We start from the raw sequence: 23,122 nt of genomic DNA on the forward strand, positions 1-23,122 counted from the left end.
TCGTGATATTGCCCAAGCTCTCATGTGTTATTATTTTTATTACACCGAACAAGCAAACATGCAAAGGAACAAAAACACAAAGACTTCTTCGAGTACAGTTCGCCTTCTGAGTCCGGACCTCAGCGTAAAATGTTGTCAGTGCCGAGTCTAGGGTTGCCGCTAAAGTTTGCCGATCTCCTCGGTGGCGTATCCAAATTTGTTGCTAGCGTAGTCGCTGAACACAGAAATTGCATTCCTTGTTGCCATTTTCGTTCGTTTGCTGTTTACTTGCATCAAAATATCGTCTAACTGTGCCGGTGACAGCTCTGCATGACGTTTCGCAGCCAAAAGTTGCCAACTGCAAAGTACAACAAGCGAACGACAATTTGTTTTGCGCAGAAAGGACGCGCAGTAAGTAAAATTACGTCATCCATGTAATATCAAATGCAGAGGGCATCATCACATTCGCAGAGGGCATCATCACGTTCTTTTACATGTCACGTGAGTCGTGTTTAACCAATGGCAGTGCACGCTGAATGAGTGAAGTGTAATAAGTCCCTATGTCCCATCTGCGTTTATTCATTGGCTGCCTATATGTCCTCAAGTCTCATTAATATTTACTGTTCCGAATCCAGTTCATTCATTGGCTGCCTTATGTTCATGTCCTTGCCTCACTTTAGAGTGTTACTTGTCTAGCTCTGCCAATAGTGCCATGTGCTTATTACTGTAATGTACAAATGTATCTGCGCGCTTAGCAAAGCAGTCCCAGACTCCAGGTGTTTCATTCATCACTTTCGAACAATGACTGACAGTAACCTTTATGAAGCCGGCAATTATGATGGATTCAAAGACAACATATCACCATGACACTCCTAGGTCAAATACGCACCTCTTTACGATTTCTAAATGGTCATATAATCCACCAACCCCACCCCCATCCCCGTCTTTGTTTGTCTCTGTGGTTACCACAGCTCCTCTACCAAAAGCATAGTCAACATAACGAAAAAAAGGAAATCGTATTACTGCATGACCTCTATAATACCAACTTCTGTTTGTGTGCGCGCACCCCCCCCCCCCCACACACACACCACTCCACAATGTCGGCGTAGTTGCTTACTTCAATAGTACAAAACACACGGAAAATATGTGATGATTTATTTCAAAGGCCTTCGCTTGCATATTTGCGTCAGAAGTCAACGCAAGACACGATACAATCTGATATGTCGTTGGGCTAGGAATGTGCATACTTCAACTACAACGTGGTTAAAAGACAGAATTATCAACAATAATATAACAGGGGCAGCAATATTCGCCAGAAATTAAAAAGAATTCCTCCGTTGAAGGTATCGTGTTCTTTTAAATTTTGAAAGTCTCAAGTTTATTCGGGAAATGCGTGGCATCTAGTAGGGTTGTTTTTGATTGCCCGGAATTTTGTCAAAGTAACTTCAAACAGGTGCACAACAGGCGCATGAATTTCCCTCCTCAGCTAATGTCTTGTAATCTTTGTTACGCATCGAACGGATCACAAGCAGATTTACCGTGCTCATTTCGATGATATATGTACACCAACATTGGATCTGTAGACGATTGCGAAAATAATCATCAATAGACGTGAATGTCCGAACAAACTAATGAGATAGTCTAATTAAAGATGCTAACTACGTTATACGTGTACATGGATCATCTGGAATCAATGATGCAGTCCGTTATTGTCAATCCGGAATTAAAGGACATGAGCTGTAACTTTTGACTATTTTTTCAGTATTTTAATTCTGTAAATCTACTATAGTTTCTCATCCTAATACCTGTGCTGTGCTAATTTAAAGTTTCCATTACTCTGCTTGTCAACACGTCCAGTACATGTGTAATGACCATTGTTATTGTTGATAAATGATTCTAGTCCGGACTTTAATACAGCATTCAACAATAATGCCTGATTATATCCATTTCTACTGCATCGGTATGCACTTGGTATTTATTTCATCATAGCCCAGGGATTAACACCAGAAACTGGAGTCAAAACGGAGAAAAATACTGAAAAAAGCTAAATGGGACAGCTAATGGAGCTTTTTAATACACAATCCGATGGCAAGCATTTTGTTGTACAAATGAACCTGTAGCTGAAGAGTGTAACTCCAAAGTTGTATATTTTTCATTTGGTAAGAAGCAGCATATTTTTACTGACAGAAATATTTACAGCTAATAAGACCAATATTTTCACGTGTCACATGTCCAAGTGTCAGGGGAATGCAGACAACTTTGATGCCGGAGCTTCCTGACAAGCGCAGGTGCAAAGACAAATTTGTCTTCACAAACGTTGCGCCTACGCTCTAGCTGTCTGGTAATGATTGGCTAGGCTCGCAGATGCGTTACAGTAATAAGCACATGGCAGAACGAGACAAGAAACACTCGAAAGTGAGGCAGGGACAAGAACATAAGGCGGCCAATGAATGAACTGGATTCGGAACAGTAAATATTAATGAGACTTGAGGACATATAGGCAGCCAATGAATGAACGCAGATGGGACATAGGGACATAAGACCTACCAATCAACGTGAGCGACGCTGGGGTTTAGGACACAAACTTATGTCCTAAATGGTATACGTCTACTGTGATACACACAGTAGACATAATACACATGTTGTGGTAAAGATATGAAAGGGCCAAAATTGGCCTGAATCCTCCTCAACTACACATCCTTTCTCTCGGTGTCGTTCAGCTTAGGGTATAAAACAATGTTAGTTTGATGCTTGACCTATCGACCTGCCCCAATGTGGTAGAAATTTTGAAATCCAAAAGAGTGAAGGAAACAGTTATTTGAAGGCCTGTGCACTGCTTTGATGTTCAAAGTCCTGCCCACTATTTACTGTTGAGAAAGTCTACAGAGACAGTACTGTGACCTCACATCGAGTGACTATGCAGTGCCTGCAGCTGTAACTCTAATGACCACATTTCTGAGGGCCTTGTGCTACATTTGCATGAATGTGACATAAATACTGATCATCATTCAAGATTTGAGTGCAGTGCGGTACTTCTGTAAGAATACAATAGAAATATTAAATTTTTACATAGACCCTACAGGAAAACTATGATTTTTATCAACATCATTCATAATGATCAATTAATTAATTGTTCACTCTCACTACTACGACCCATACCACCTTATGGCATTGTGCTTTGGTTATGTTAAACTCTGAGCTGAGTAATTTTTGCGTTTTATACCACATTCTCTGACCTATATTGATGAGCAATGAAAGCGATTGGTTTATTTATAAATGCGAAACCTCAGCCGGTGGGGGCGCTGTAATATAGCCAACTTGCTCAGCATTGTAAGGGTAGACCATTTATCATGTATGGGGTGCGAAAGATTGTTCGGGGAGCGTCATCTTTTCCCTCCCTGCTCCACTTAGAAATTATTTTATCAACTGAGTCAATGTGGGGAACTTTTATTTTACTTTTCTTCTGTAGATTGAATCTTTGCCTTTCCTCACACAACAATTTCCCGATTCTTTTTGTTGAATTTTTTTTATTACATATTGAACAAAATGCCAAATCGGGGAAAATGTACAGTCCGTACATTATGAAAACTATAAAGTATGCTGTAACTGTTAAGCTGTGAGAAAAGTAATACCTCTTTGTGTGGCAGAAAAATGGAGTTACTGCAATTCATACCATATATCCTATGCAGCAGATTAATTATAAAAAAACAGCAGGGCTGTAATTAACCGTCATAGGAGGCAGCTCTAGAGACCACTGAAGATACAATCTGTTGTCGTAGGGTACATGGTAGAAATTTTTTTTACATCCTTCCTATATTTTTTTCCCTGCTCACACAGGTGCAGCCAACGGAGGAGCTATTCATTGAAAAAGCTATTCCGGGAGCAATTTTTGAGGGCAGGGGAAATTTTAATTTTGCTTGGGGAGGGGTGACATATTTTTAGCTGCCAGGGAGCAGATTTTAGTTTTTTTGTCTAGCTGGGCAGATATCGGTTGATTGGCCTGGGGACCAGGATTGGGAAAGAAGAGGAGAGGGGAAGTTACTTGTAAAACATGGATTGGGGAAGTTGAGCCTCTTTATAAAATTAAATATGGGGGAAAATGTTTTTTTTTTTCATCGCAAGGCAGGGGAACTTCATGTCTGCAGGGGAATGATAAAATTTTAAGGGGAATTTTTTTCCAGGGCAGGGGAAATCGACAAGTTTTTTCACCACAGGGCAAGGGAGCTTTAAAAATTCAGAATGGGGAGGGGAGATAGGCAAAAATATGTGGGGAGCGGGTAAAATGAACTTTGAGTGCGGGAGGGTTACAAAGCCGAAACATTTTCAGTTGGAGGGCAAATTGTGAACAGCTAACTAATTACCCTCCGGACTTAAAAATTAGTCAGTTCCAATTACTTGTCCTGCACAATATATTTTATCACAGTAAGGATCCCTCTAAAAGTGCATTGTTCGTTGGCCGCACCTGCTCACAGGGCAAACAATTCTTTTTCCTATAAATAATGGCCAGAAACATTTTTTTTTCAAAAATCCCCCAGCCCCACCCCCAGAAATGAAATGGGTCTGCCTTAGCCTACAGGTCAAAGATTAAAGGTTGTGGTAAGTGTATTACAAGAAGAAGCACCTACTACCTGCACCTTTCGCAACACTTCATTGCAATATTCTATTTACCTTATACTTCACCTTCGGTAACCGATGTACAACCGAGAACATAAGTAAGTGACTGTGTAGCATAGAGTCCAGAGATGCCAGACGTAATTCAAATGCTGATAGATTGTGACGCCGGGAACGACGACGCGGAAGCCATCGCTATCGCACTGACACAGCCGGACGTTGAAGTCGTCGGCATAACGTGTGTCAACGGCAACACAAATGTAGATAATGTCTGCCGAAATGTGCTCAGACTTCTGAAGGTTTATGACAGAGAAGAGGTGAGTAGTAATGTATGAGAAATCAAACACCAAACCAAAGGAACTGGTCTTTGTACTTGTATATGCATAGACAAATGTTACTGATGTTACGCCCTTTTTGTAGCTCTTCCCTATATTGACTGATTCGTATTGACAATTGTAGCCGTCACGTCAATAACAACTAGATTTTCAAATTTTGGATTGTCATTGATTTGTATGACTTACATTGTGCTAACATTCAACAATAGGCAAATGTATGACAAATTAACGGTCCCTCCACAAATTGTCGGATCGAGGTCAGAGTCAAGAAGACGGCAAGCACAATTTTTCAGTCTAAACATCTCTCTTCAAGGTGCATTCTACCGTTAGTCATGGTCCCTTCACATAAAGTGTTCTGTAAAGTTGTTGCATCGTGTATAGACCACCGAGAAAGAGGCTGTGCTCAATTAAGAATCAGTACTGTAAGTTATCTTCAGTCTTTGTTGCCCTGTTTTTGCAGATACCTGTGTTTAAGGGTTGTGCAACTGCCCTCGTTCACAACATCAAAACGGATGGTGTCCATGGAAGTGATGGCTTCGGAGACGTTCCCGAGTTGGTCATTCCAGATATGTCCCGACTTAAAGCGGAGCATGCTGTCAATGCCATTGTGAGGATTGTCAATCAACATCCAGGACAAGTATCATTGGTCACCCTCGGCCCTCTGACAAATGTTGCCATGGCAATGAGAATAGATCCAGAACTTCCAAAAAAACTGAAGGATCTGACCATTATGGGAGGAAATTTAAATGGTGATAAATTTCACTTCTTAAAAATGTGTTTGAATTGCTGATAATTAAAGCCATGTGAAATGGTGGCAAACGTGTAGGTTTTATTGTACCGTCTAAAGCATTGGTCTAGATTAGTTATCTGATGTGCGTGTCTCGAAGTTGAAAATATATCTATACATCTGTTTTGGACGTTGTCACGATGTAAGTTTTCCTGGTGTAACTTAAAGATCATGGCGTCACATTTGATGAGCGAAACATCTTGCCAGAATTCATGAAGTGTTATGCTTGTCTTTATAGAAACCATCCATTGATATTTTTATCACTCTCAAAGGAAGTAGACTTGCACTTATTCATCCATGAACGCTCTGACACTCACAATACACACATACAGTGACCGCAAGTCTGTTCTTACTTGCATGCCATAAATCAACAGTTAACTCTGTGCAATGAAGGGGCAACAATTCTGTAATGTCATGTTGGTGAAACTCCATTTTTGTGACTGAACTGCTTTTGCCAAGCTGCTTACCGGCACCCTCTATTCATATCGAACCTTTTTTTCCAGCTAAAGGCAATTTTACCCCATGTGGAGAGTTCAACTTTTCAATGGACCCAGAAGCTGCTCATATTGTGTTGAATTCCATTGAAAGTCCAGCTACCATAGTTACCTCAGATGTGTGTGAAGAACACCCTCTAACACAGGTATGTGACATAATATGGCTGCATTTATGTCTTGACTTTGTCCCCACCTTCAATGTCAGATAGAAAAGCTGTTGTTTTCGGCGTACATAATCAAGTTTGAGTTTCCTGTTAAATCTTGCCATATCATTTTATACATGTGTACTATTATATGTACAGCAACCTATGTGTTTCTCAGCTTGTAATTTAAGGGATGTCAAAAATTTGATCGTATCAAAAAAACAGGTTTTGAAGTTCATATCTTGTACACTTTGGCACACATCTTGTCACTTGCTTTATTGTGCTGAGAGATACGCTGCTCTTGGCATTCCGAAGCCCAATAATGAAAATAATTACAATTTATGTGTAGCTGTACCTATGAACATGTTCAATGATCAGTTGCAATATACTCTTGTCATGGTTTAAAGAGTAATAAAATCACAGTATCATCATCCTGATTATGGTTGTATCATATCTGTACTGACCATCAGAATTTGCATATTTACCATGAATGTCAAGATGTGACATCATTTGAAGCAGCTTTTAAATTGCAAAGCTTTTTCATGAAATTATTGCTCAGGGAAACTGAATTTGCCATTATTGAATTTATCTTTTCCCCTCAAATGAAATGTCATCGTAACACGTTAAATTGTAACATATCTTTATTTTTTCTCTGGTCAGTCATGGCTTGATAAACGTCTGGCAGTTGGCACTGAAAAAGCAAATTTTCTCACTTCCATATCGAAGAGTCTCAAAAGCTTCTTTAGTGAAACCTTTGGTGGTAAAGGTCAAAACTGTCCGTATCTCAGTTGGGATAGCCTTGCCATGATTTCCCGCATAAGGAGTGATGCTGTCCTGGAATCAGAGGGACTCTACGCCACTGTGGAACTGGATGGCAAATTAACAAGGGCACAGATGATCATCGACTGGAGAGGAAGTTTAGGAAAACATGCAAATGTTAATATTGTGAAAAAATTGGATATTAACATCATCCAGGATATGATGCTAGAGTCAGTGAAATAAATTTAACACGATTGGAACTAATTTGGGATAATTGGATGTTGAAGTAAATTCGATTTAATGTGCAAATGTAAGCTCATCTGCGTTTCTTTTTAAGTTACACACTTGTTTTTATGAGTAATTTGTAATATTCCAACATTCAGCTATGGGGCACCTAACACTGTTGATAAATTTGAAAAATATAAAGATCTATTTATCCCAAATTAGTTCCAATCGTGTTTAATATAAGTAGATTTACTTTTTGACGAACTGAATCAACTGAGTGATGTACGTACTTCAAGTCTAACAGTACTGCTCTGTTTTACAAGTAAAGGAGACATCTACAGTAAGTGATGAAGTATGAGTGACTTTGTACGAAAACGGATACCAACAATTTGTATGGTGAACTCTCTCAGGACTTGATGTTTAGCTGGTAATCTTTAATCAGCTGAGATGGACTCGAATCTTTTAAAGAATACCTGTCTTGGGCAGTGAAAAACGTACTAAAAATGAAATAAAGAGATTACTCATGTATGAAAAATACCTCCTCACATAAAACACCAGAGGAAAAGAAGCAAATGTACGAATCTGGTCTCAAAATTTAATGATGTACTCATTCAAAATTTGACAAAACAAATATTCGATAGACAAAGTGCTAAGTTGAAATTCACAGAGGCAAAACCAAGGAAGTAGATACGGTCCGGAACTTCTTATCATAAAATCTGGATTTGGTGTCAGATTTTTGAAAAGACTGGGCAAATCTTGTCGTGCATTTCAAATATCATCTTTTGGCACCTATGTCATAGGTTGTAAGATATAATCGTCTTCTGTGTGGCTATGTAGTCTCTTGTAGTCTGAAGTTTGAAGGACATGGTCACCTTCGAAAGAAACAGTTTCCAAGATTTCATGTCCGAGAACCACACGATAAATCATGTAAGAACTTAATGAGTGTAAAGCTTGAAGCTTTATCAAGGGATGTAAGCTTAGTACAGCTCACTTTTTCCCGTCTGGCAAAAGCCAGCGAGGGTATTGACTCAAAGATCTCAAAAACATGGCACCGTTTGTTTTCTACATACTGGTACTGCCAGGTGTTGTCTCTTCCTGGCATTTGTAAACATACCTTGTACATACACAATGGTTATTTGCAAAATGTAACTCATCATATCATATACATGTAGATATCATGCGTGATCAGACCCTCTCACACTGCTAGGTCCGTACCATTATCTTTGTATGGTTTTTTATGTGTCCTTGACTTGGCCACTGGGCGAAAGATGACAAGTCTAGGTGTTACATTCTAGCACAGAGTATCATAGACAGAGTGGCAACACTTGCATGCCTTTTGTTCCATCGTCGTCTCGGTAGACTATTGGCATTTCATATTAAAATGAGCTTCAAAGGTGTTAAACTTTTTGGATGCTTTGTTTGTGGTTGATAATTACACGAGATTATGCGAAACATACGACGAGATGGCATCGTACTGCCAGTCGCGTAGCAACCATAGTTACTTTGTGAGCTCTCAGGCCAGAAACACTGCTTCACGCCAATCAAAACATAACACGCCAGCAGTTTCATAAACATGTCCTTTCTTGACGCACGTGTAAAAGACGGTATGACTGATCGTAAGCCATTGAGTAAAACCAGACAGTATCGATAAAAGACTTTCAAATTTGGTTCAAACACACTCATTATATATTCATAAAAATATGAGAGGAATTTTTAAAACGGTAAAACCCACTTTCCTGAAGCTCAAAACATTCCCGTTTTTGCCAGCACATCAATTCCGATCAGCACCACACGACAACAACAATGCAAACTTTGTCGAACATACTTTCGCTTAACAATTGGTGAAAATCCGAAAATTACCGAAGGTGCATGGTCGGCACTCTTCGGAAAAGAGAGCCAAGAGCTTCGTGAGGCGAGGCAAACATGGATTGCTTACGTAACCGCTTCACGCCTTAAACAATAGGTGTTGCCACTCTGTGTATGTTACTCTGTGATTCTAGTAGCAAAGTTCACCTCGAAGTGATTGACTTCTATCATATAAAAAGTGTTTTTAATAAAAGCAAAACTGTGGCTGTATCTGTCGATTTAATTACATATTCACAGAAAAAGGGCAAAACCATCTTAAATGTACATTTTTTTCCAAAAAGACATTCTAAAACAGTTGATTTTTCCAACCCTACATACCACAATATCGCATTTCAAATATGAACAGCGTGAAAGACATACTAAGAGTAATTCACTTTTTATCGACAATATACTGAGATCACGTTTTTAAGAAATAGGTCGACCGTGTCTACATTCAAACGGAAACTAATTTTACTCATTCACGTGCTGATGTATTGTTATATACTCATGCGTGAGGTAGATCATTTTACTTAAACTAAAGCAGGCGAAAATTTGACATTCAATGATGTCACTTCTTTGAACAACGCCCAATACAAAGGTTATTTAGGGATGAGTTATCATTTTGAATGCTTGACTATAGATATTCTTGTTCACCGTAAATGCGACGCAAATAGTCGTCCGTCTACAAGTCGTCACATGGAAGGAATGATGAAACTTTACCATCTTGTGTTTTTTTTTCCGCTGTAGCATCAATGCACAGGCTTCACTTGCATTGTTTGAACATTTTCCATTCATTCGCTATCATGCCAAGACATTGATTACTTGCACTACATTACACATAACGAAAACAAAGGGTGTAGAACAAAGCGAGACAACTGAACGCTGGACGTCAGTACGACCTCTTCAGTGAAGAAACCTGTCAGTATGGAGTGACTTTAAAATCAAGAACTCTTCGATCGAATCGTACGGACGAACTCTCAGAATCTGGCAACGAACACTTTTACAGTGTTTAGTTTTCAACGGTTCATACGATATTTAATGATGTGTATGGATGCTTGGAGGTAATAGTATCTCACAAATTAATTTATTCCATCAAAATACCAAAACGTCTATTCTAGGCCTTCCAAAATACAGATACTACTATGTTATCATCTCATAACGCCATCATGCTCTGATGTTTCACGTAGATAAAACTCCAACAGAAATAAGCATGCTCATAAAATGTTTTCGCCGCAATTGTGACATTAATCCATGTACGCACTTTACCAGAGTCTGCAGTTCACATTGTCAAATTCCGAGAAATCCCTCTCATATATTTCTAATTCTGTCCTTGTGATCTTCTTCGTCGCATGTTTGCTTCTACGCCCGGATTCTTCGTCATATTCTACACGAACCAGAAAGAGGGAGACCCCTTCTTGCATCGGAGGAATGTTCATCTAGCATGTGAGAGAGCTCTAAAGAAGAGTATGGGCACATGTAGACTTTTAAAGTCCTTTGTAAAGCAAATACCAATGGAAAACATCTCTATGCATCGATATGAGTTAACTCAAGCCCCCTCCTTAGCCCCCTAACAAAAACAACTCCGCATACACCCACAAAGACACTGTCACTCTTCCATCATACTAAAATGAACTTGAGAGCAGACGATTCCCTCTTCGAGATAACCCAATGCTAATGCAATGTTGCAGAATGAAATATTTAGCTATTATACTACAAAAACTACAATTTTCCACTGTAAACCATCACGAACGCAGTCGTAGAAGAACGGGAAGAGACTAAAACTGAGTGTTTCTGAAAGGTCATCTCAAGGTCGTTTTATCTCACGTACGGTATTCATGCTTCCACATACATATTTGACCTGTCTGAGTACTGGCTTAAACTGAAAATAAAGGCACGTGACGACTCAGCATTGACCTTAGCCCCAAGTATAGTACCATCGTACTAACAATTCATCCTACAGCTACGATGAATCATAGTATTGTTTTTACCTGCAACTTGGAGCCATTACTGTATCAAGACAGTTTGGCTGCCGCATGAACCATTTATTCTTTGCACAAAGCCAATAAAGGTAGATTTAGAAAAATGGAAAAACACAAATGTGCGGCGATTTGCGTACACGTTAGATTATCGACTCATAGGGTAATAGTGTTTGGGATAGGTGATTCAAACTTCGAGGGCAGTGGTTGGTTATTTCATAGACCTCGAGGATCTATGGTTATTTTGAGCTTTGCCAATTGGCGATGGTTTAATGCGAAGTGGAGTTGATTTGGAAGGGATGAAATGGTTTGTGCGACTTGAATCTTGGGTCGAAGAGGTTTTGGTACGAGCGACGTGGTGTGGTGCGAAGTGTCTGGGAACCTCATCTACTATCCCAGATGGGAAAACTTGCTCAGTATTCTGAGGCGACAGCAAGAAAATACCGCGTAAGTAGACGTCGCCGTACTCTACATCTAATTTTAGTCAGATTGGATACTCACCTGTCGTCGAGTTCGCCAAATTCAATAAATCAGCATTGATGGCTCCTATTCCATGCCAAAATTCATAGCGGCTATCGTTATTGTTTTTGTTTTTGTTTTTGTTTTTGTTTTTTGGGGGGAGGAGCGATTTCCAAGGGCACACTTTCTCCATGAAGAACTTGCTTTTACCACTGTGACAGTCTCACACTTGACTCTGAAACAGTGAGACGGGTACAGTAACCACTGCCCACGGTTTTTCCCAATTGTCCGTAGGGACTGACATGCGCAAACACACCACAAGACTAGCCATGCCAGACAAGATTCGAATGTTGATCGACTGCGATGCGGGCGTCGATGACGCTGAAGCCGTAGCCGTCGCGTTATCAAATCAACATGTGGAAGTCCTCGGCATAACATGTGTCAACGGCACTACAGAGGTGAAGAACGTCTGCCGTAACGTGCTTAGACTTTTAAAGGTGTATGACAGAGAGCAGGTGAGTTTTGTTATGAGAAGTCAAAGATCCATAAAAAGCGCAAGCATTCGTTCAATTACACGATTACAACGTAAGAAGGGGTTAAAATTTTCAAGCAAAGCAGGACAGCACGGCAGCTGCAGAAAATTGCCTCGGAAGGGGGTGGCAGAACCTAGCTGAGCTAGAATTTGGGTAATTGACATCAACACTGAAATGCTGACAGTTTGGAAAATTCCCGGGGGAGGGTGGCAGTGCAGGCTTCTGTCCTACAAAGTCGATTTGACAAGGACTGGTGAAGGAGAAAATCTACTTGTCCTAAATGATAGTAAGTTCGCTTGTTCTGAAACACTTTAACATAATACGCATGGGTTCAGATCTGAGGATTCTGCTATGCAAAATGACATTCATTAAATTTGTTGGTCAAATACGTACATGTACCTTCGTTCGCAAAAGAATTTACTTTAGTTCACCCGGTTTATCCATTGTTCCATAATCACTTTCGTGACAGCCACATATATGGCGGGGTTTCAGTAACGTCAAGATAAAGCTCTGCTTAATAAGCTTTACCCGCCATGCTTCTCAGCCCAACATATAATGGCGCATATCGGTAGGTTGTTTGGCAGTTTTTCAATGGCACTTCTTTCAACCGTTCTCTTTAAAAATCAAGGATAAAAATCGGGGTTCACCTTGAGTCCAGGTAATACAGTTCATTCGCAACTACGTCACACACGTGAAGCCGATTCACTTTCAATTTATATGGCAAACACCAAGAATTGTTTGTGCAATGATACCACACGCAGAATCCAGAGACATATTTCAACTGAAGTCCAAAAAACAGTCACAAATGGTGACAATGAACAACACAATTAACAATGACTGTCACAGACCCCGCTCAAAGTGGCTTTGGTATTCACAAGGTCACGTGTAAGGAGAGATGTAACTACCATACCAGTAAAGTGAGTACATGTACCCACTGTAGACTTCAAGGTCATGTCCTATCAGTTGCAGTATTGTGTACAAACCTGAAGAAGTTCTAAAATGTAAGAAATAACGAGAAATTCAAATTCAAAAGGGTTGCAGGGGAAATTAATAAAACATAATGCTTGGTGGTCTGACTCTAGACCGCGGTACTGGACCAATGTTGATTTTGACCGTAACCCGACCTCGGACCAGTGGCAATGTAATCCCTAAATCGGGTAAACCCATGTGCTTCCAAATGTCAGGCCAAAGCCTTGTAAAGAAGAGAACACACCAGCTGTAAACTGAGCCAGCATTCGTTATTGAATGTGATTGCAGTAATATTAAAGGTTATAGCAAAGTTTCGCGTACATATTTTTATCAATTTTGTTCACAGTAAAAATGTCCTCGAACACATTTAAAGGTACAAGGTAACCGTAAATTTGCATATTCCCTATATGGTAAAGGGGCGGGGCTTAACGTACTACCCCGTAACACCTGTAACTGCCGGTCCTCCATATTTGATACGTCGAAGGACATGCAGACGACGCTGCTAAGTATGCCATGACTGGTCATGTGGAGGAGCCCTTTTTAAAAAGCGGCCACCCGAGTAAAATCTGTGATTGGCTATTAAAAATCAGGTGACCGAATACCTTTGACTTGGTACATTTTCCGTTTTTTGAGCTTTTTGGTTTATGCGTCAACTCTAATAAAATGAGCCTGTCGGAAATTTTTACTCGGAGAAGGTTTAAGTTTTAAACTTTAATGATATTAAGAAGTTTGTTAACGGCAATCGAACTTTAATAGAATGGCCAAAACGTGTTCGAGAATTTTCCTGTCTGCATTTGCTTTCATATAAATAGCATTGGTTGTCAGAAGAGAGAGAATTCCTAATTCCTAAGTACATTAGGGTGTTTGGTGACCATTGACAACATTTCTAAGGTTTCAACATGTTACCGGAAACTGAGACAGGGTTTTGCAGACGTGGTAATTTATAATTAGTTTGTTTGGCAAAACGTATGCACTGAGTCTCCAACGGTCCCTGAAATTAATAGAAATCAACACAATTTCTAACATGCAAAACAATGGGTTACACTGCCCTCGTTGAGAGATACGCAACATACAAAAGGTCACTGTTTAAATATCTGGGTCATTCGTAATCTTCTAGATGACGCCAGAGCGGAAAATAAACTCTTTTGATAATCATTTGCACTGTTGTCTGACTGCATGCTTTAAATGTAGTATTTTTGTCCAGATTACTTGTGTGTGGGTAAAAGTATGTTGAAATTTAGAGAGCCGGTTATATATATTCATACTTAGAAGAAAAATTAAAATTGGTCAAGCAACGAAAAATGTTGTTTGCCAATAATTGGTTCATTACCACCGGTTACAATGACAGCACTGAACGAGCATAAGCTTAAGTATCGGACTCCTTCAAGTTCCTATTAAATCATCTATTTAAAAGTTCTGTAAATAGTAGATGACTGCAAGCATCATAAATTGTACTCGAGCAAACCATTGGGTATTATCAACTGGTAAACCGAATCGGAAAGCTTTTCCGACCTACGTTAATGGACTCGGGGTATCGTAAATCTACAGGAAATATCAATAAATGTCACTGAGACAAAAATGTTGCAATATGTAATCGAGGAAATCATCACTAAGATGGAGGTTTTCTTCATAACTTTCCCGCTTTGCAGATACCCGTGTTTGAAGGATGTGCAACACCCCTTCTTAACACCAAAGTTTTGACAGACGAAATCCATGGAAAGGATGGTTTTGGAGATGTTCCCGATTTAGTCGATCCAAACATGTCTTTGCTCAAATCAGAACATGCTGTCAACGCCATCGTGAGGATTGTCAATGAGTATCAAGGAGAAATATCAATGGTCACCCTCGGCCCTCTGACAAATGTTGCCATGGCGATGAGAATGGATCCAGATCTTCCTAAAAAGCTCAAGGATCTAACCATTATGGGAGGAAATTCAAATGGTAAATGTTTTCTCTTATTTGCTTTCTGTGAATTGAGAATCAAGTATAACATGAAATGAGATATAATCAAACGTAAACGAGTTTCATTCGGTTCGATCGTCGAGTGATTGGTGCAGTATTTTTGCATGCGGGAGGTTAATGATCTGAAAGTTAAAATGCATTTGATTTGCACCCCTCGCTGCAGAGACAAGTTCTAGAATGTAAAAGCTATGAAACCCGGCATGTCATGTAAAACTAACAATGAATTTTGATTTGTGAATTTACAGTCTGGTGAAGGGGCTGAGGATAAATTATGCGTTTGCCAACATTGACATGTATGAACAACATTGCTTACATTTTGGGTTCACCGAAACTCGTATGTGCATTTCGCTTGTTTACAAACACGATATGTGGATGCATAACGTCAACATAGCTGCAACACTTAAATTTCACGATGTACATTATAACAAACATGTTTTAGCTTTCATCAATCGCCGACGTACCTTGGATACAGTATCTAATTGGTCGCGTGGGTCCCATCCGACCTTTGAACGACTCTCCCCCTTTAATCGAAGCAAGTTTACCTTTTTTTAAAAAATACTAGGATAAAATATGCTAAGGTAAATTCATGCAATGAAAAAATTAGATCATGTGAACTTAAGTTTCGAAATCTGTATGAATCATGATGTTATAAAAAGAAATGTGTTATTGTTTCTAACGTTGCTTCCAAGATCATTCTCTTACCAGTCAATCATTATTATAATTCAAGTGCAATCTCCCATTTGCCAGCAAAGGGCAATTTTACCGTAAGTGGAGAGTTCAACTTTGCAATGGACCCAGAGGCTGCTCATATTGTGTTGAATTCCATTGAAAGTCCAGCTACCATAGTTACCTCAGATGTGTGTGAAGAACACCCTCTTACACAGGTATGTCAACATTGACAGATATGTTGGCATTGTGGACTTATCCATTGTCATTGTCATTGTCATGACATTTGTTGCATTTATATATTCGATATTCATTGTCAACAATGTAATTACAGTACTGTAAACTAATGGCCATATAGAAGAGGGTTGTGTTTTAAGAAGAGGTGAGCCAAACATGTATGACAAAATTGACTTTAAGTGTATTTTTTCATAAATTTCTTTACAGATCATGCTTTACAAGCTATTTTGTTTTCAATGATCGTATCACCGTATCTTTGCAATTTAAATGTTACTTCAACGCGCTGCATTTTCTTTCTAGTCATGGTTTGGCAAGCGTCTGGCGATTGGCTCCGAGAAAGCCAATTTTCTCAAGGCCATCTCGAAGAAGCTGGAAAGCTTCTTCTACAAAATCTATGGTAAAGGTCCAGACTGTCCGTATCTCAGTTGGGATAGCCTTGCCATGATTGCCCGGGTACGGAGTGATGCTGTTCTGGAATCAGAGAGATTCTACGCCAATGTGGAACTGGATGGCAAATTAACAAGGGCACAGATGATCATCGACTGGAGAGGAAGTTTAGGAAAACAAGCAAATGTTAATATTGTGAAAAAATTGGATATGAACATCATCCAGGAAACAATGCTTAACTCGGTGATGTAAAAATCGATTTATATATGAACTAACGAAGCTATAAAAAGTTATGTGCAGTTTCCAGTTGATTTCCTGTTAATTGTTAAAGAAATAGACATCAGATAAAGAAATATTGCCCTGCTATTTTGAATTCTTTTTGTGTGCTAATTTTCTAACAATGCTTGCAAAAATATCAATAATGGATTTTAAGTCTTCGTCAGTTTACTCTGTAGAGTACTGTCATATAAAATGTCACAAATGTCAAAATGCGCCAGTTTACTCTGTAGAGTATTCTGTCATATAATATGTCATAAAATGCGCCAGTTTACTCTGTAGAGTATAACTGTCATATAATATGTCATAAAATGTCACAAATCTCCGTCCCCAGGGGTACGGACGGGGGTAGAGGTGTCTTGTCCTCAGTAGATGTTGCCATCGTGTAGATTGCCAATAAAGAGTTATACTACTAACCTACCACTCTTTTTGTAAAGACTTCTTTCTCCTTCACAGCTGTGTAATGTGTTTGCCCTTTGAAATCTTACGCGATGTTTTGTAACCATGTTGCCTCTATTATCTGATGACAGTGATGCGTTTGATTTCCCACAGTCACCTGTGGTCTATTACCCTTTGCGTCTGTATATATACGCCTCATAGACGTGTGTACATATGCCTGAGAAGAAGATGTCAATCTCCTTCTCAGGCATATGTACACACGTCTATGGGCACTGTATGGGGCGTATAGACGCAGCGTGGAATAGACCACAGGTGACTGTGCTCTTAACTATCCCCAAGGGGTCTTTGGGTGTATAGAGCACGACAGCCAAGGCATGCAACATGCGCCTTTGACGATTCCAATCCCCTACGGTTGCTCGCTTGCCGTCTCTTCACTGAACCACTCTCGGCACCAGTTTTTCTTGCACGTTCGCTGAGAAGTCTCCTATCTGCAAAGCATTGTGGGGGCACTATGCGTGGAGACTATCACTCCCGGGGGGGATACTTCCATTACTTGCCAATATGTATACGTTGCCGCCCAATGGGGTGGGTATTTCAGCAACTTGGTCTAAAATGGGGGTATCAATTCACAGTAAACCAGGGTCTAAAATGGGGTCGATTTTTGAGTGCCACACAAAAACAAATTCCAACTGTCAGTTCCCGTCTTCCTAGCACAGGGTTTTAAGTAGACTCTCCACAGTCGCTGTGCCTTGTTTTGTGCGCGCCGCGATGGGCCTGCATTCGAAGGCTGTGCAGCTGTGAGCACGCGCTGCCAGACACAGCGACTGTCGGTTCTTGCAAGTATATGAATATTCATAAGGGTAGTGACGTCAAAAGAAAAACCTATCTAACTGGGCGGAGAGAATATATACTAGTAGCTGGTAGACCTATATACGCGGTATGTTTTTAATTTTCATTTTAAATTTTATTTGGCTATGCTACCTGTCATTTTTGTTTTGATTAACGGATGTGTGGAGTTCTATAAAGTACCCGGATCAGGCAGAAATCCGACCGGTCGCTTGCAAGAACGTCCAGACCCTGGGATTCGCGTCGCGTCTCTGAAGGGCGCGCGCGTGTTCCAACAGGGAAGAACGCGAATCGCAGGGTCTCTGCCAGACTAGTTTTGAGCTGCATTCAATAAGCATCGATATCTTTTTGTGTGGCAGGGGAACCATTAAAGAGACCCCCTGGCTTTAGCCAAAATAAATGTAGACTTCGTTAAAACACTGTCACTAATTGGTCAGAATTCCATATATGGAAGAGTTGGGGTCCAGACACTTCGCACCAAAACCAGTTCGCCCCACACAACTTCGCCCCAAAACCATTTCGCACCAAAACCACCTCGTCCCAAGTACTACCTCGTCCAAAGCCACTTCGCCCCAAGTACCACCTCGTACTAAAACCACTTTGCCCAAAGTATTATACCATCAACTCGTCCTAAAACAACGATGCCACGATGTATCATAACGTTGATTTTACATGCAACTTATTTTGGCTACCACGGAAACATTTATTGATGCATGAAACCATAAACAGTAGACTAAGAAAGAAGAAACACGCAAACTACTCAATGCTACAACTCGGGTGCCGTGCGCGGAATCGCACGATGTCATTTTCTCGAAATGTGTACAATTTCAAGATTTAACTGTGTCCTGGGATGATAGAAAGGTGATGGAAACTTCGATAGCAGTTGTTGGTTATTTTCAGCTTTACCGGGTGGCGATAAGTTGGGGCAAAGTGGCATTGTTTGGGGGCGAAATGGTTTGGGGCGACGTGACTTTTGGGGCGAAGTGGTTTTGGTACGAGGTTGTTTTGGTGCGAAGTGGCTTTGGTGCGAAATGGTAAGGGACGAGATGGTATGGTGCGAAGTGGTTTGGTGCGAAGTGTCTGGGAACCGAAGAATTTTGCCCAATAGAAAATATCGAAACAAAGTGGCTCTACTACTACTCTCATAACAGGTCGACCATGGGAAAACTAGCTGTGCCTTATTGAAGTACGGCGAGGCTGCTTGTAGTTTGGAATTTTGAAAACCACCAGTTAGACTGTAACTGCAGATAAGTGATAATTTCAGAAGCTGGACAAAACTTTGGTGCATGTGAAAGATAGTTTCTTTCACTCAATTTTTTTAGTATTTCCAAAAATGTTTTTGGGAAATCATGGCTTGGCCAGCAACAACAAAACCGTAAATGCAGTGTAGTGGTAAGCTCGGTCACGCAAATGCTTGCTTTTTACCCGATTACATTTTTGCAAATTTTGACACTATGACTTTTGACCTAGGTCAAAGGTCATAAGGTCTAAAATGGGGTCCTAAAATAACGAGATTTTAGGTCTAAAATGGGCCCCGGGTTTTTTACGTGCGGCCGCACACCCCTACCACTTCTCAGACCAGGTACCCCCCCCCCCCGGGCTATCACTGAGCCTCTTACGTGTGGAAATTGTGACGTTAACAGATTTCTTGGTACTTGAAACGATTAAGGTTTCGGTGTTTTCCGGTGTAAAGCCTATGGAATTGGTAAATTTTAATTCCATACACAATCATTGTTACAGTAGAACTTTGAAAACATTATAGAGATTTGGCAAGAAATATGCTTGAACTTTGAACTATTTCAACACAGATGTTTACACTGCTTGTTTCAAGAATCACGTATTATCTCTGCTGAGAACTGTATTTCTAAAGCCATCGGATTGATCTCTGTTGATTCTACGATCAGTGAGTGTTTGGTTAGGTCAAAAGTTGAATTTCATATGACAACCGCTTCTTCTCGCAAACATTTAGTATTTCTACGATAGGGGAAACACTGGATTCTTAGGCTTGAAAAGGGTATGCGAAAAAAAAGCAAGATCCATCGCCTTATCAATTGAGGATGTGTGTTCATAAAAATTCAAACAATTGTCATACTTTTGCATTGTGAATGTTTGATATCCGATCTGTAAGAATAATAAAAAATTAAAAAGAAAAAAAATGGGGTCACCGCGCTTAATTTTCTACAAAACGATGATTTAAATATCACCGTTTTTCACGAAATTTACTGAAAATCAATATAACAAGCTATTTATTTCAACTTCATGCATTTAAATGTTCCCATTCTCATCGTACAGTAACACTAAATTAAGACTTCGAAGAGTAATTATTCCAATTTTCAAAGAAAAACGTGTGATTAAACGGAATAATATATGACTCTGTCGTTGTTACAGTCAAATTTTAGAGATTCAAAGTATAATGAATGAATGAATGAATGCTTTATTTCACCAGATGCTTCACAGTATGTACAATAATGAAAATTATCAGAAAACTGTGTATTACTGAAATCGTACAAAGTCAAAGAAAAGAAAAGAACATTGCAATATTGTAAAATCTGGTGGGGGCCATGAAAATAGTCTAAAAGGACTAGTCGAGTTCATGGCCCGTGAGTACATAATAACTATTCGGTACAAGCTTAAGTGTGATGGAGGATAGAAAACAACACAGATTTAATGTAAATTCAGTAAGTGATGTTTCAATGCAGACTTGAAAACTTGTCTACTTGACAATTGTTTGAGATAGTCAGGCAGCGAATTCCAGTGTTTCACAGCTGCATACCTAATGTTATGTTGTGAAATTGTCAAATTTGAGCCTGGAATACGAAAATTTCAACTTGTGTTAATCGTGTTGGATACGAGTGCTTTGGAATCTCAAAATAGTGTTCAACTGTATGAGGAAGATTGTTATGTTTCAAATCATAAACAAACATACAAGTACAATATTACTCAGTTTGTAGATATCTAAAATATTCAGTTTGTAAAACAGAGGTTCGAAGTGAGCAATAAAATGAGAAAAGTAATTGAGCGAACAATGTGTTTCTATAGATGAAAAATTGGTTCTAAAATAGCTGTAAAAAGTGTTTCCCCAGATTTCCAAACAGTACATTATATGAGGTAAGATAAAAGCATTATATAGTTGAATGAGAATGGATTTTGGAACATAGTGTCTTAGTCGTGTAATAATACCAATTTTGGGTGTAATTACTTCAATGACCTTTCGTATATGATATTTCCATGACAAAGATGAATCTATTGTAACTCCTAAATAGCTTGCACAAGAAACTTGTTCTATTGTATCATTCCCAATTGACAGATTTCCTTCAAATGTGGTGTTTCGCTGTGGTGTCTTTATGATCATATAATTGGTTTTGTCAACGTTGACTGTGAGTTTGTTGGCCATACACCAACTGATAATTTCATTAAATTTGGCGTTAATTTGAGTAAGATTTACATTCTGGGTACGTAGAGATTTAAAAATATTTGTATCATCTGCAGAAAGTCTACAATAAAATAGTCTGTTGAATTACAAATATCGTTAATATATACCAAGAATAAAGTCGGACCCAGAATGGAACCCTGCGGTACACCACATTTGATTTGCCTGTAACAAGAAGATTTACCATTGACAATTACAAATTGATTACGACTTGTTAAATAACTATGAAATAACTTTAGTGATGGACCTCGCACTCCATAATGATGTAGTTTGTGAAGAAGGATATCATGATCTATAGTGTCAAAGGCTTTTTTCAAATCAACAAAAATACCTAATGTTACATAGCCAAGGTCCATCTTCTCTATAAGATCAGCAACAATGTCAGCGAGGGCAACTTTAGGACTGTATTTTTTGCGAAATCCATACTGCGTATCAATTAAAATATCGTACTTGTCAAGAAAAGAAACCAGTTGTTTGTTGATAACTGCTTCAAAAATTTTACTAAAGACGGGCAGAATTGAAATTGGCCTGTAATTACCAACATCAAATGGACAACCTTTTTTATAAAGAGGGGTAATTTTTGCTACTTTTAGACTATCAGGAAAAACACCATTTGAAATCGAAAGATTGATAATATGTGAAAGAGGGCCAGCGATATACTCAGCTGCATGGATAGTCAAAAGAGGATGAGTAAAATCATAACCAGGTGTTTTTGAGGAATCCAGGGAGAGTATTTCTTTCATAATGTCTCCTGGAACAACTGGTTGAAAAAAGAAAGAATTGCTACGACTCTGCTTCAAATAATGCTGGAAATTGATATCAGTGGAAATTTTGGACGCCAAATTGGGCCCAATATCAGAGAAATACTCACAAAATTTATTTGCAATATCTGTACTCTCTGTTATCACCTTGCCGCCAATTTCACTGAGTTCTAATTTGTTTGGAGCCATACTACACCCATTATTTCTATTGAGAATTTCATTTATAACCTTCCATGTTTTTCCAGAATTCCCACTCACAGAGTTTAATTTATTACAATAATACATTTTCTTTGCGTGTTTTAAAACCTTGGTTAAGACATTACGGTAATTCTTATATATCATTATAATATCATCGTTCATGGGACGCTTCTTACTCTTTGAGAAGAGCAAATGTTTTTTCTTGATAGAAATAAGCAAGCCTTTTGTTATCCATGGTTTCCGAATTGACTTACTACGGTGTTTTTTTGTCGTCAAGGGTACATGTTTCATAGCAATAGCGTGAAATTTTCATGAAATATATTGTAGGCATCATTCGCATCACTGCAATCATACACTTCCTGCCATGAAGTACTACTCAAGTCAGTCAGAAAGGACTCACGATTGTAACTAGAAAAGTCGAAACATGTGTGTTGCGTATGCTGTTTGAATACATGCTTCAACCCTTTTACAATTGCAAAAATGGACAGGTGATCTGAAATGTCAGTTTCGATGGAACCGCATTCCAGAAAGTGATCTGTTATATTGGTAATCAAGTGGTCTATTGTTGTACATGTATTATCAGTTATCCTGGTTGGGGTGTTAATTACTTGATGGAAGTTATACGAATTCAAAAGTGTTGAATAAGAAGTATTTGAATGAGACGATGAAGACGTATCGATATTGAAGTCTCCAACAATTATGCAATTTTTGTCTTTCGATGAAAGGCATTCAATGACTTTCTCAAAGCTTTCAAGAAATTTGATGGAATATTAAAATCTACTAATATTTTCAAGTTTGTCAAACCTTTACAAATTCTAGTTATTGTACTTTCCAAAACAATAACT

General features: G+C 39.1%; 2 protein-coding genes across 2 annotated transcripts; both read left to right on the plus strand.

Annotated features, from left to right (window-relative positions):
- The first annotated feature begins 4,554 nt into the window (after nt 1-4,554).
- Nucleotides 4,555-9,510, plus strand: LOC139140540 (nucleoside hydrolase-like). Its single transcript, XM_070709876.1, has 4 exons — nt 4,555-4,907; nt 5,386-5,674; nt 6,216-6,352; nt 7,010-9,510. The coding sequence occupies exons 1-4, from the start codon at nt 4,722-4,724 to the stop codon at nt 7,349-7,351; spliced, it is 954 nt and encodes a 317-aa protein (XP_070565977.1). The 5' UTR covers nt 4,555-4,721; the 3' UTR covers nt 7,352-9,510.
- Nucleotides 9,511-11,847: 2,337 nt separating this feature from the next.
- LOC139139650 (inosine-uridine preferring nucleoside hydrolase-like) lies at nt 11,848-16,851 on the plus strand. Its single transcript, XM_070708516.1, has 4 exons — nt 11,848-12,128; nt 14,765-15,056; nt 15,825-15,961; nt 16,281-16,851. The coding sequence occupies exons 1-4, from the start codon at nt 11,916-11,918 to the stop codon at nt 16,617-16,619; spliced, it is 981 nt and encodes a 326-aa protein (XP_070564617.1). The 5' UTR covers nt 11,848-11,915; the 3' UTR covers nt 16,620-16,851.
- Nucleotides 16,852-23,122: the final 6,271 nt, after the last annotated feature.

The sequence above is a fragment of the Ptychodera flava genome, chromosome 9 (assembly GCF_041260155.1).
Source record: "Ptychodera flava strain L36383 chromosome 9, AS_Pfla_20210202, whole genome shotgun sequence".
Taxonomy (NCBI): Eukaryota; Metazoa; Hemichordata; class Enteropneusta; family Ptychoderidae; genus Ptychodera; species Ptychodera flava.